The sequence below is a fragment of the Anomaloglossus baeobatrachus genome, chromosome 1 (assembly GCF_048569485.1).
Source record: "Anomaloglossus baeobatrachus isolate aAnoBae1 chromosome 1, aAnoBae1.hap1, whole genome shotgun sequence".
In the NCBI taxonomy this organism is placed as follows: Eukaryota; Metazoa; Chordata; class Amphibia; order Anura; family Aromobatidae; genus Anomaloglossus; species Anomaloglossus baeobatrachus.
The window spans coordinates 125724611-125739934 of record NC_134353.1 but is presented as its reverse complement, the minus strand read 5'-3'; the positions used below and the strand labels follow the sequence as shown (position 1 = coordinate 125739934).

At 39.8% G+C, this 15324-nt stretch overlaps 1 protein-coding gene across 1 annotated transcript in view; it reads right to left on the bottom strand.

Moving 5' to 3' along the window:
* Positions 1-818: 818 nt before the first annotated feature.
* The window catches only part of NIPAL1 (NIPA like domain containing 1), a 51454-nt gene continuing 36948 nt past the window's right edge, over positions 819-15324 (bottom strand). The window contains exons 4-6 of the mRNA XM_075347017.1: positions 13460-13550; positions 10267-10427; positions 819-5484 (exon numbers count right to left, since the gene is read on the bottom strand). Of these exons, the coding sequence (XP_075203132.1) occupies positions 4868-5484; positions 10267-10427; positions 13460-13550 (869 nt within the window). The 3' untranslated portion in view covers positions 819-4867. The remainder of the gene's footprint in view (positions 5485-10266; positions 10428-13459; positions 13551-15324) is intronic.

Below are 15324 nucleotides of genomic sequence, written 5' to 3'. Positions count from 1 at the left end.
GAACCCTCACCAGTTATCTATATGAAGCAGATCTTGGCACGAGTAACAATATGGAGAAAAACAATACAGTATAAAAGGCCGGACATCAGATAGAAAGTATGTGCCTTTCATATATGCCGTAAATTTCCTCTTCAGCTTTCCATACGCAGCCATGTCTAATTTGGGGAGCTAATTGCTTATCCGTTGGAACACATTGTCAATCATTGGGGTGATTCAAGGGAAAACCTTGAATAATAATTGTCTAATATCATGATTTTCTGTTACATCTATCACCTAATGAAGGTAATAAGATATTTGATTTATTTAGTATACAAAAAAGTCCCAGGAAAGACAGCAGACATTGATGTTATTCAGTCATACAAGGTCATTACGTGAAGGTCATCAGATATTGTTGTCTTTTTGGGAAATCAGCAAAATTCCAGCACATCCTACATTAAACATTCCTCTTCTGTGGAAATCCAAAGCAGCTGTAGGCAGTGCTACCACATCTCACAATCACCAGTTTCTAAAAGAATTAATTAATTTATCTTATACCCACCCTGCCATCTACTGCGACGACTAGCGTTTCTCTCTTCCTGCTGATACTGGTTGTTCTGTTGTCATTTTTTCTTGTATCCAACTCCCCTTCCCCAAAAGAAACTGGTGTCTGAATGAGACCTAAGGCCCTTTTCTCAAATATTAGATTTCAGGCAGATTTAAGGGTAAATTCTCCACTGCTAAATCCAAATGAAAGGAGTTTTCTGCAGTCCTGTTCACTAGTGATGAGCGAGCACTACCATGCTTGGGTGCTCAGTACTCGTAATGAGCAGTTGGATGATCGAATGGGTGTGACTCGAGTACTAGAGTATAATAGAAGTCAATGGGGAACGCTAGCATTTTACTGGGAGATTTCTGGGGAAAATGCTTGAGCTCCCCATTGACTTCCCTTATACTAAGGTACTCAAGTCGCGTCCATCTGAACACCCAACTGCTCGTCACAAGTACCGAGTATCTGAGCATGGCAGCGCTCGGTCAGTTTACAAAGCAATGGAAAATTTAAGGCAAACATGAAACATTTTCTGTGGTAAATTATGTCGTACGTTTTGTTACCCTCGCAGTGGCTGCTGATTTCCACTGCTCTGAATAGCACCCATTCGGATTAATATGTACCATGTGCTACATGGCTGTGGGGACACCATGAGAACACCAATTCAATGGTATGCTTAAGCCTTAAGGGTATTAGCACACAATGTTGTTATTCGGCGGATCTCCTAGGAAAACCGAAAGAATGAACATATGCATTTCTATGTAAAAAACGATTTGCTGTTTATATGTACAGGCTTTTGAGTGTTTTTTTTAACCGCTTCAGGTTTTTCAAAGACAAGTGGTTAAAAGAAATGAGCTGACCATTCTTCAGGCAGCTTCCACTTGGAAGATGCTCCATACTTACAGTACAAGTCAATGGAAAGGCTCAGAATGCACTTGGAAGAGTCTACTTGAGCATTTTGTGACTGTTTTTGCTTGAAAAACGACTTGCCGTTTATTAACTGTTAAGTGGAGTAAAAGAAAAAAAAAGTGTCTGGAAAACAGCAACACAAAAGATGCCACAAAAACACTGAGAAAATGCTAAAAAATAAACTACCCGATGATCAAAAACATCAAAAGGGAGATCAGAGTAAAGGATAAAAAACTACTTAAAAGGACACTTAAGGAAACGCTCCTTTTCACTGGTGTTTTGTCAACCTGCAGCGTGTTCCACTTCAGGTAGTTTGCATGCACATATCTTGAGGGTATGTGGACATGGAATTTTTGGGGAGCAAGTTTTCCAGTGAAAATTGCTTCAGGAAATGCTCCTTTTTTGAGGAGTTTTTGGAGAGTTTTATTTTTCAGGTTTCTGAAGCTTTTTTTGCAGCTTTCTGATTGGACAATGATATAACATAAAATTTTTTGCAGCTTATAACATATTCCAACAGGAGAGGATTAAAATAAGTCACATACACTTTTATTTTCACACTGGGTATTTTCAAACCTGAAGCAGAACAATAACACTCAAATACCGAACATACGAACCGCAAGTCATTTTAAATTAGAAATAAATAAAGAGTGATTTTTCAGAAGCTTTTTGGAGTAGTCCTGCTCCAAAAGACTCCTAAAAGAACTCTGTGTGCACATCCCCTTACTGATTAACAGGACAAAAAAAACAAATTGCAATCATAAGAGCTTAGCACCTACTCTTACCTGTTTCTCTGAAAATACGACCTACCTGGAAAATGAGCCCTAGCATGATTTTTGAGGATTTTGGGAGTATGCTTGAAATGTAAGCCCTAGATACAGTTCAGTAAAAAAGTGGCAAGGCAGCTACCACTATACGTGTAAAAAAAAAAGTAAATAAAATACAGCAGGACAGAATTAGTAGACTCTTCATCAAGGAAAGCAGACACCTCCAAAGAAAGTTAGATACCCTCAAAAGAATTGCACTCAATAGACCCCACAATGATAAGGGTTGGGTAGTGCTGGGCTCTCACACAAAGATAGGGTGGTATTATGGCTGGCATTACTTTATACCCGAGCATTGTGGCTGCTTCTAGTCACGAGGGAGAGCCTAACACTACACTTGGCTGTAGCGGAACACAGCTGGAATGGGAAGGGACCTGACAATGACGCACCTTTGACAGGAGTGATACAGATCTGTGTGTGAGAGCCCATCCACCACCGGCACTTGCCAATTCTAATTGTTTTAGGTCTACGTTCGTATGGTACGTGTGATTCTTTTGGGAGTGTCTGCTTTCCTTGATGAAGGCTCTGCTGTATCTGTCCTGCTGTATTCTATATATGTATTTTTTTACATTGATCATAACAATGTTCCTCTTGTTTTTAACCTTTTGTGACATTTGATACAAGTCATAAATATATACTCTTAGAATTTATTCATGACTATATCATTTGTGAATAGGTCTCTTTTACATGTTTCCTGGTAGCTGTCTGGACAGTTTTTGATTGTTGTTCATCATGAATACTGTTTAATGTAGATTGTTGTAAATGGAAAAAGGAAATAGGATCTCAAGAAATTCATGATGGAATTCAGGTTTTGGAGAATTATGATGATGATTCAGAATGTGATGACATAATTATATTTGAATAAATGTTGATTTTTTTTTTTGTTCTTGAATAGATGTACATTTTTTTTTGTGGAAACAAATAAGACATCCCCTGAAAATGAACCCTAAACCAACTTTTGGACAAAAAAAAATAAAACTCTGTCTTATTTTCGGAGAAACATGGATATTTGTTAAGTGCAATATCATTTAGTACACTTATTTAGAAACAAAAATGGCGAAAGACTTGATATACGTTTGCATTCACCCGAGTCTTGCAGTACGTCAGAACTTCACAATGTGTACCACTGTCTAATGCCTGTAACATATGCAACTGTATAAGAATACAGTGGCATATATCACTCAGGCTCATCTATTGAAAAAAAACCTTATAGCATGGGGAATAGGATTTTTTACTGGATACTATAGCATAGCTTGCCTGTGGGACATATGACAAATATATACTGCAATGCTCCCTAAATGTCGCCCAGACTGTTTTTTTCAAGATTGTTGAGGTCTTTCATCTAAATGACCATTAACTGAAATTTTGGTCAGTCACATAGAGCCAGTCGTTGAGTCATATCATTAAATAATGACTAATGGGTAGAAATAGAAGAATCGATTTGTAGAACCTCGATCTAGAGACCAGTTTAGTCATCTTTGACCACTCGATAGGAGGCCTGTGAATTGCTTATTACATAATGTCATCGCGGCTCTTCTATTGTTAAGTTGGGCTGACACGATGTCATCATTGCGATGTGACACATGCATGGTGTGGCGCTAGCCTGGGTAATCAAGAGAAGAGCCAGCGGATGATGGCAGTGACGATTCACCATCCTTTTGTCCAACAGTCACAGATGGCCGCTAGACAAGGTTTTTGTTAATCACTTCTCTCATCTTTTCCAATGGGATATATAGTCTACATATTATCAGTTAGGTAAAGTACAACAACTCATTGGTCAGGCGCCTAGTGATTCTCAATCAAAACAACTCTAAATAGTACATAAGGTAGTCCATCAAAATATTTTATAAAAACAATAAAAAATATGTGCAACTCATTCAGAACATCTAAATCACAATAGATTTTGTTAGCTGTAAAGTGCGATACCTGTGTATAGGTGATTACCCTTTTTATAAAATATAAACCATTTTCATTGTGTGTGTAATACATGGATTATTGTATAAATCTGGCCTTTGAACAGTCACATCACCAGTTAATGATTTAGCCTCAGGTCCAGAGTACATGACCCGTTAGCATAAAAATAATCAATGCAACCACCTGCATTGTCCAACAGCATCTGCAGTGGGATGACATGATTGTACACTGCCTCGGCTATAAAAACGTTTCCATCCATCAAGATAAAAATGACAAGGAAGCAATGATATGTTTAGTGTCTTGTCTCAATATTCTTCATTGATATTGTTTTCTGTTCAGTTAAAGGGGGATGTTTGATTTGGACAACCATATTCCTGATTGTGACATCCATAAGGATGAGCGGTAGGCGTCTTTCTTGCGGAAAGGGATCCTGATCAAGAGAAAATAATAGATACCAATGTCCTTTTCACGTTTCAATGTATCCAAAGAGCATTCTATATACGGTACATGTGGAAAAAGCACAATATTCAAAAGTATCAAAAAGGCTACTTTGATTTTTCATGTGAAGATCTTTGGGTCGAAAAATCCATCCATAAGGTAAATGAATACTTTGTCATAAAAATATAAAAAAAATATATATTTACATGAGGTCCGTTGAACTGAGGCTCAGTATGGTCAAGTAGCAACATTGTAGGACTTAATGTTGGTTAGTTCTGCTAAGAGTGATATTATCGTCTTCAAAGGCCAAGGCAGAGTGGTCATTGTTCCCGAGTAAGCTGTGTTGGTCTTCTTGTCCTTCGTAAAGCATTTGTTTCTCTTTTCGGACACTAGAGGTTATTTGGCTCCAGGTAATGTTGGTGTTCTTAAAAGCGTGCAAGAGGAAAATTCCAGCAATAATGGTGAAAAATCCACTTAAGGTCCCAATCATGTCACTGATATCCATACTGTTCCACTCCTTAAATAGGATTACAGAGCAAGTGACTACCATCGTGGTAAAGAATACATAATATATTGGGGTCACTATGGAGGTATTGAACACGTCCAAGGCTTTGTTGAGATAATTGATTTGCGTGCTGACAGATAGAACTAAAGAAGCCAACAAGATGAAGAAAAGGGGGTCTTTATAAACTGGTTTTCTTTCAATAAACTCCTGAATGGCGATGCCCAAACCTTTAACGGATGATACGGAGAATGCACCAATGATGGAACAAATGGCAATGTATACCAGAATGTTGGTCGGCCCTTTCTTTGGTGCAACCGCAAAGATAAGGACAAGAGATGCCACAACTGATGCCACAGCAAATGTAATAAACCCTGTGGGAACCAAATGTACAAAAATTATTAATAAATAAAAATACTTAACATCATATTATTATTTAACGGCTTTCAGCTTTACATATTATCACCACCATATTGTCATTGCTAATTAAGAAATCACATGCTAGGATCAGCTGTATGATATTAGAGTCTATATAAGTATATGGAATATATAAGGGATATGACAAAGCCTGATCCAAATTTTATTTGTGGGATTGTCTCTACTTATAATATAGCCTGGACGTAAGGTCTCTGTGTATGCAGGGTGCTTAGATTTTCAATAGGAAAAATATCACAGCTTCTATCCTGCACTGATTTCCTCTGAGCTGTCTTCTTTATCTGTAGCATTTTTTTCTGCCCGCCTTGAGATACTTTCTCCCCTCTTCATGTTGGGTAAATCTATGTGTAACCCTCTCCCTGCTGGTATCCCTTGGCCTCGCTTACACATGTGTATTAAAAAAAAAAATCGGTCGGATTTTCATCCAGAAAGCTTAGACGAGTGTCCTGCGTATGTCATTTCATATGTATTGCGAGTGTGTGATATTTTTCTCATCTAGCATCCGTATGACATGCGTTTTTTTTTCTTAGCAACTACTCTACAATAAATTAGAATAATTTACTGTGTCTATGCTACAGAATGGTGATGGATCCATGAAAAACAGATGGCATAAAGTTTATTCTTTCGCACCCATTGACTTGCATTGGCGAGTCTTGGACATTTTACGAGACCATTTGCAGCATCCTGTAATTTTTTTCCAGCTAAGGAAAAAATCGGGGATCAGCACTGCCTTAATGTTTAACATTGGTGTTGAGTGCAATCTTATTTTTTGATCGGATGGTACTGCGTGTATTTATACACAGATGTGAGCGAACCCCAATACTGAAAGAAGGATGTGGGTGGAGATAAAGAAGACAGAACCAGGATCAAGAGCTGTAATGAATTATAACATTTTTGCAAAAGCACTCAGCTAGAAAAAGGGGCTTATAGACACTGATGCAGCAAAATGATTAAAAATTGTGTAACTTTGCATTTAGGAAGCAAATGGACAATAAAACATTTTTGGGTGTAAAAATGTATATAGCATATATGTGTGGTGTGTAAAGGCAAATTAGTTTCTATTGATATGAGCATTGTAAATTTTCCCTTATTGACTCTGCTGCCCTGTGATCCAATATACTCTCATGTTCTTTTTGCTTCCCTTGCACTTTATTACATTTTGTTAGTATAATTGAAATGCCCGGATCTGTTGTGCAATGTACATGATCATACTTTATCAATTGTTAAATTCAACGACCATCAAATTCACCGACCATCACAATATACATTTAATGTGTCTGATAAAAATAGCTTGGGGGTGATATCCTGCTGACAGATTGCCATCAAATGCTATGTACATTTTCACTCAGAATTTTTTTTGCTTCTTTCCTTCCTAAATACAAAGTTAAAGGGAACCTGTCAGGTCCAATCTGCATCCAGAGTCAGGAGCAGTCCTGGGTGTATATTGCTAATCCCTGCCTAACCATTCCTGTATACACTAGCATAGATAAAGAGATCTTTAGAAAAATTATTTCTAAAGATCTTTTATCATATGCTAATGAGCTCACTCCGCCCGCTTAGCCTGCTAGGATTCTCACAGGGGTGTGCTAACATGCTATTCAATGCAGCATCACCAGCAGTGCTGCACGTACCTGTGTCCATTGTCACTGCTGATCTGAAATCACCGCACTTCCGGTCATGTGCTCTAGACCTCCGAAGCTGGGGCGCATACACCCAGCTTCATATTGCACATGACTTGAAATGCCAGGCATTCTGATCAGCAGTGACAGCTGACACAGGTACACGTGTCACTGCTGATGATGCTGCAATGAATAGCATGTTAGCACGCCCCTGTGGAAGTGCTAACATGCTGAGAGGGCAAAATGAGTGCAGGAACTAATGACCTTATGACTTGTCCCTGCGCTCATTAGCATATCATAAAGGATCTTTAAAAATAATTTTTCTAAAGATCTCTTCATCTATGCTACTATATACATTGACAGGCAGGGATTAGAGATACTTACCCAGAACTGCTCGTTGTTGTGGGTGCAGATTGGACCAGACAGGTTTCCTTTAAGCATCTTTCTTAAAGCCCCTTTCACATTGAATTTTTACTTACATTCAGTGGTCCCATCGGGGGATCCGTCTGAACTTCCCCTCCCCCACACCACAAAGCGTGTTTCGGACGCATGCGCCGACAGGGCCATTGACTATAATGGAGCAGACTCCGTTAGCATGTGCTCTGTATTGCACCGCTTTTGCACATATACGTTTTCTGCAGGCAGACACCTGAATGTAGTCGACTACGTTCGGGTGTCAGCCTGCAGAAAATGTATATGTGCAAAAATGGTGCAAGACAAAGCACACGCTAATGGAGTCTGCATGCATCCGAAACACACTTTGTGGGGTGGGGGAGGGGCGGTTCAGACAGATGCCCCGATGGGACCACTGAATGTAAGTACAAACGCAATGTGAAAGTAGCCTAACAGTCTTCATGAAACATTTTCTATCCTTTTGCTTCTGCAGAGTGTTTATAAGTCCTTTATCTAGCTGAGTGCTTTTGCAAAAATTAAAAAGGGATATACGTCACTTTGTTACGCTACTCAGTGGGCACTCCAAATGTTCAATGTAAACAATATAGATTTATTAGAACTGCAATCCAAACAAATGGAACCATATGGTGAAACAATTAGATTTCATGAGACAGATTGCTGGTAAAGACATAAACAAGGCACATCATCAGGGCTGTTACCATTTGTTTTTTTCCGCTACTCATCGTCTCACTGTTTTACGTCTCTACCTGAAATCCGTCTAAGGAAGGTCTAATTATATTATTTGACCCAAAGGTTTGGATTGAAGTTCTGATAGAACTATATTCTTTCTATTGCACATCTGCAGGGCTGGATTCCCTATTTTTGTGCTTTTTCAGACATTTTACAAATCCAGCAGAGCTCCTGATCCTGGTTCTGACATCTCTCTCCATTCCTCCCTCTCCTCTCTTTCAGTATTAGAGATAGCAGCAGGGAGAGGGTTGTACACACACTGTACCTCCACCACAAACAAGGAAGAAAGCATCTAAAGGATAGCAGAAAAAAAGACTACAGATGAAGAAGACAGCTCATGAAGAGGAAATCAGTGCAGGATAGATGCTGCGCTTATATTTTAGCTACTGAAAGCCTAACCACCCAAAGTATACACAGATCTCACGTCCAGCCTGTATTAATGGGAGAGAAAATCCCATGAGAGAAAAATATGAAACTTGGATCTGGCTGCAAAATTGCATATATGGGAGACTGAAAATGAATCAAATGATGAAAATTGCAGACTGAGACTAATGCGGGCTTCACACGGTATGATCTATCGTGCGATTACACAAGCGATTGTACCCGCCCCCGTCGTTGCCCGTGTCACACAAAGTCGTTAAACCGCCGTCACATGTATTTACCTGCTGAGCGACCTCGCTGTGGGCGGCGAACATCCTCTTCCTGAAGGGGGAGGGACGTTCGGCGTCACAGTGACGTCACACAGCCGCTGGCCAATAGAAGCGGAGGGGCGGAGATGAGCGGGACGTAAACATCCCGCCCACCTCCTTCCTTCCGTATTGCCAGCGGGACGCATGTAAGCTGTGTTCATCGTTCCTGGGGTGTCCCACGGAGTGATGTGTGCTGCCCCGGGTACGATGAACAACCTGCGCAAATAAGATTAAACATTTTTTTAAAAAAGAGCGACGAGTACACGATCCACGATTTATAACTGATTTGGAGTCGCACGTAGGTGTCACACGAGACAACGTCGTGAACGATGCCGGATGTGCGTCACGAAAACTGTGACCCCGACGACACATCGCACGATAGATCTTCTCGTGTGACGCCCGCATTAAGGGTGCTTTACACGCAACAATATCGTTAATGAGATATTGTTGGGGTCATGTCGTTAGAGACGCACATCCAGCATCGTTAGCGATATCGTTGCGTGTGACACCTAGGAACGATGATCACCGATCGCAAAAGCGTCAAAAATCGTTGATCGTTGTCATGTCGTCCATTTTTATAATATTGGTTGTTCATGCCGCAGGTTGTTCGTCGTTCCTGCGGCAGCACACATCGCTACGTGTGACACCGCAGGAACGAGGTACAACCTCGTACCTGCGACCGCCCGCAATGAGGAAGGAAGGAGGTGGGTGGGATGTTCGTCCCGCTCATCTCCGCCCCTCCACTTCTATTGGGCGGCCGCTTAGTGAGGTCACTGTGACGCCGAACAAACCGCCCCCTTAGAAAGGAGGCGGTTCGCCTGCAACAGCGACGTCGCTAGGCAGGTAAGTATGTGTGACGGGTGTTAGCAATGTTGTGCGCCACGGGTAGCGATTTTCCCGTGACGCACAACCGACGGGGGCGGGTACCCACGCTAGCGATATCGATAGTGATATCGCCGCGTGTAAAGTGCCCTTTAGTGTAATTTTAGTAACTGAAGGTAATCACTAACATATGTAAACATTATTTATGCCATGTTAAAGGAGTCCACAAATTTTAAGCCACATACAAAATGATTTAACACATAGCAGTGATTTTGATGACTAAACTCAGATTAAAGTACTGGACTTTAGAACATGTCATACAATAATGTAAAATATAAGTATTATCCCCCAACAACAACAGATCATCAAAGGTGTCATCTGTATATAGATATACGGGTATGTTGGGAATATGTACATATATATGTTTCCATCAAGTGTAAACACCAACCTGGATCTCTTAATTTGATCTCCATATCATGAAGGGAAGTGACTTCTTCTTCATGAGGAGCGTGGATAACCATCATGGTGGAGCCCAAGATACACAAAAGACAACCCAGCTTTCCATGGATATTCAACTTTTCATTTAGGAAATATGAAGATAACACAGCACTGTGGAAATAAAGGAGACATGCTTTGTTGATCACGGTTTCACCAGGGCCAGGTTAAAACAACTACCCTGCATTGATGCATTAATAGGAAGGCTTTGATTTGCACAATTTGTGAATCTTATATGACTAATATTTTAACTGACCAAAATCTTAGCATGACTGACTTTTTCAATAGTTGTGAATGTTGACCTTAAAGGGGTTATTCCCATCTCCAAAATCCTATCCCAATATGTAGTAGGTATAATAATATTAGCAAATACATTCAATTAGAAATGTAGTATAGTTCTTCTGATTCATTAGGTTGCTTACCTCATGTTCAGGGCATTGCAGGACCTTAGGCATCCATGGTTACGACCTTGTATATAGTCACAGTTAGTTACCTAGTTAGTTGCTAGCGGCAATAACTATGGATACCTAAGGTCCTGTAATGCCTTGAACATCAGGTAAGCGACATGGTAAATCAGGAAAACTATACTACATTTCTAATGGGAGGTATTTGCTAATATTATTATTAATATACTACATATTGTTATTGGATCTTGGAGATGAGAATACCCCTTTAAAGGGCTTTTCCAGGATCGGACTAAACTGGAGAAATGCATAGTAAAGCTTCCAAATAACTAAATAAACCATACCGACCTATACATCATATACCAATGTCTGGCCTCAGTGGTGATGCTGAGGTACACCGCACATGAACTTTGTGGTTGGCTGCAGCGGTCGTGTGTTGTAGACAGGAAATCAGCCCTACAGACCTGTACGCCAAGACCTGCGGGGAGCCGCGGAGAGTAGGCACCAGAGCAGCACTGGCTTTAACATTTAAAGATTTTTTTTTACAGTATTACTTGTTTTTGCCCAATTTTGTCCCATCCTGAGAAACTATAAATGTGGTTTGCTATTTATCTGTACTGGAAATCAGCTTGTGAAGACTGAGGATGTGCACCTTCAATTGCATAAAGGTCACATAAACACAGAACGTGTTCAGGATTTTGTCAGGATTAACAAGAGTATTCCACTCCTATAGTATATCACAAAAGTGAGTACACCATTCACATTTTTGTAAATATTTTATTATATCTTTTAAGTGAACAACAGTAGTAGTGTACAGCTTGTATACCAGTGTACAATTGGTGTACGCTCTAAATAACTCAATGCACAGACATTTATGGTTAAACTGCTGGCAACAAAAGTAAGTACACCCCATAAGGGAAAATGGCCAAATTGTGCCGATTAGCCATTTTCCCTCCCCAGCATCATGTGATTCATTAGTGTTGCAAGGTCTCAGGTGTGAGGGGAGCAGGTGTGTTACATTTGATGTTATCGCTCACACACTCTCATACTGGTCACTGGAAGTTCAACATGGGACCTCATGGTAAAGAATTCTCTGAGGATCAGAAAAAAAGAATTGTTGCTCTACATAAAGATGGCGTAGGGTATAATAAGATTGTCACCACCCTGAAACTGAGCTGCAGTACGGTTGCCAAGACCATACAGCGGTTTAACAAGACAGTGTCCACTCAGAACAGACCTCACCATGGTCAACCAAAGAAGTTGAGTGCTCAGCATCAGATCCAGAGGTTGCCTTTTCAAAACAGATATATGAGTGTTGCCATCATTGGTGCCGAGAGGGGTCAGACTGTCAGTGCTCAGACCATACGCCCCACACTGCATCAAATTGCTCTGCATGAAGGAAGGCATGAAGGAAGTAAGGAAGCCTTTTCTAAAGATTATGGACAAAAAATCAGACAAGCAGACTAAGGACATGGATTACTGGAACCATGTCCTGTGGTTTGATGAGAAAAATATAAACTTAATTGGTTCAGATGGTGTTAAGAATGTGTGGCAGCAACAAGGTTAGAAGTACAAAGACAAGTTTGTCTAGCCTACAATCAAGCATGGTGGTGGGAGTGTTATGTTTGGAGCTGCGTGAGTGTCGGAAGCTAGAGTTTATTAAGGGAGACATGAATGCCAACATGTACTGAAGCTGAGCATGATCCCCTCCCATCAGAAATTAGACTGCATGGCATTATTTCAACATGATAACGACCCCAAACACCTCCAAGATGACCACTGCCTTGCTAAAGAAACCGAGAGTAAAGGTGCTTGACTGGCCAAGCATGTCTCCAGACCTAAACTCTATTGATCATCTGTGGGGCATCCTCAAACAGAAGATGGAGGAGCGTGAGGTCGGTAATATACACCAGCTCCGTGATGTTGTCATGGAGACTGCAAGAGGATTCCAGCGGTTCCTGTGAAGCTCTAGTGAACTCTGTGCCCAAGAGAGTTAAGGCAGTGCTTGAAAATAATGGTGGCACAAAAAATATTGACACTTTGGGCACGATTTGGCCATTTTCACGCATGGGTGTAATAATTTTTGTTGTTAGTGGTTTAGATATTAATGGCTGTGGGTTGAGTTATTTAGAAGGAACCATCGTCACCCGACACTGGATTTCAGCTCAGTGCGTATGACACCGGAGTTTGGGTCAAGCGCACTATGAAGCCGGGTGTACGCGTCCTGGCTTCAAACTGAAGTAGTGCGCATGACCCAAACTCCAGGGTCATGCACACTGAGCCAAAATCCAGTGTCAGGCGGCGATGGCAGTGGAGAGGTGAGTGAGATCATCCTCTTACGCTGCGCATTTATTAGCATGTTAGCACACCCACAGGGGCGTGCTTACATGCTAACGGGGCTTACTAGCCAGGGGAATGAACACCCAGAGGACTAGTTCCCTCGCTCATTAGCATACGATAAAAGATCTTTAGAAATACTTTTTGATCCCTTTGTCTATGCAAGTGTATACAGGGATGGTTAGACAGGGATGGTTAGGCAGTGATTAGCAATATGCACCCAGAACAGCTTGTGGTTCTGGGTGCATATTGCACCTGATAGGTTCCCTTTAAAACCCATGGAGGATTTGCCTAATTTTTACTATGTGAACACAACATCATGCCATCCTGTAATCCTGGTAGTAAATATTAAACAGTTTATGCCATGTAATGCAATTTAATAACATTATTTAAGTGTATTGTTACCAAATGAGGACGCTCAAGGCACCAAGTGGCGTCACCAGGGTCGCTGGTGCAAATGCGTATGCAGCAAAGTTGGCAGCTTCTCCAGCTCCCACTATAAGCAAAGAAAACACATAGAAGAAGGTAAGGGAAAAAAAAGAAACAGTTTCCTTGTCAACAAAATCACTAAATGTGAATAATCAGTACCATGCTGCATGGGGTAACTATAAATATCAAAAATACCTTCAGATAAAAAATTCGTTAGAATTAAATAAATAAAGGGAATGATGGTGCAAATAGCATTAAAATTATTATTTTTATTCAACAATTAAAATAAATATTTTACAAATCCATATAAATATTAGGCAGGAAAAAATGTCCCATAAATTATAGCAGCGGTTTTACTAGGAAAATAAAGTGCATAATGCCAAGATCACTTAAAAAGTCAATCCCTAATATATGACAAAGTGCACAGTGCAAAATTGTATCTAAATCCTATGTCATATATAAATAAGGTTGTGGTATAATGATCCTATGTAAAAAGATTTTAACAATTATTTAATTTGCAAGGAAAATGATACCTTAAGTGATCCGTAAAAGCTCCAAAGTGTACCGCAAAGCCCCGACACGTGTTTCAGCGATCCTTTCCTCAGGGGGCACCCCCTGAGGAAAGGATCGCTGAAACACGTGTCGGGGCTTTGCGGTACACTTTGGAGCTTTTACGGATCACTTAAGGTATCATTTTCCTTGCAAATTAAATAATTGTTAAAATCTTTTTACATAGGATCATTATACCACAACCTTATTTATATATGACATAGGATTTAGATACAATTTTGCACTGTGCACTTTGTCATATATTAGGGATTGACTTTTTAAGTGATCTTGGCATTATGCACTTTATTTTCCTAGTAAAACCGCTGCTATAATTTATGGGACATTTTTTCCTGCCTAATATTTATATGGATTTGTAAAATATTTATTTTAATTGTTGAATAAAAATAATAATTTTAATGCTATTTGCACCATCATTCCCTTTATTTATTTAATTCTAACGAATTTTTTATCTGAAGGTATTTTTGATATTTATTGAAATTTAATGGTGATATTTATACAGAAATTTTGATTATTATGGGGTAACTATAGCCTGGGATGATCTGTGAAGTAGTTTGTTAATGGTTATAACGGGGTAAAAAACACTTGTAATTGGTGGGACAAATGGCCTGACCTTACAAATTATGTAGGGGCATCTAAAAAAGGGAGAAGATTATTTTTGGACTCTTTGTTGAGAGTTGCCCATCTCACCTTCTCTGCTACTTTGGTTGCTCACTATTGATTGCTTGTGCAAAAAAACCAAAAATAATAATATGAAGTCACATTTGGAGGTTGTCACATGGAGTTTCAAGCTGCCAGACATGTAGTGTAGGCAACTATGAAGAGTACTGATGCAGTGGTCCATACGGGGTTTAATAGTATTTGGAACATTTGTTCTTTGGGTCAAAAATAATTTAACCTTCAGTCGGTCCCTTCTTTTATGTTTATATCAATTTTATTTTACATTGGGGGAGATAGGAGGGGAGTCACAAAAAAAGTTTCTAGACATTTTTAGGATCTTTTCTGAGAGCTCTTTGATGGCTGCAATTTTTGCACATTATGTGCTGACCGTTTCCTATGCTTTTGGTTTCCATTCATTTGGAAGAACACAGCAGCTTTATTATTATTAACAGTTTGAACTAGATGTACCATTGTACTAAGAATGTAATTCTAGGATCTCCGTAGACTTCCGACTCTAATTTCTTATTGTGAATCAATAAAATGGTGACTAACAACTTGTGCATCTTTATGTGTATGTATCTCTACAGCCTTGGACAATTTTTCACATACAAATG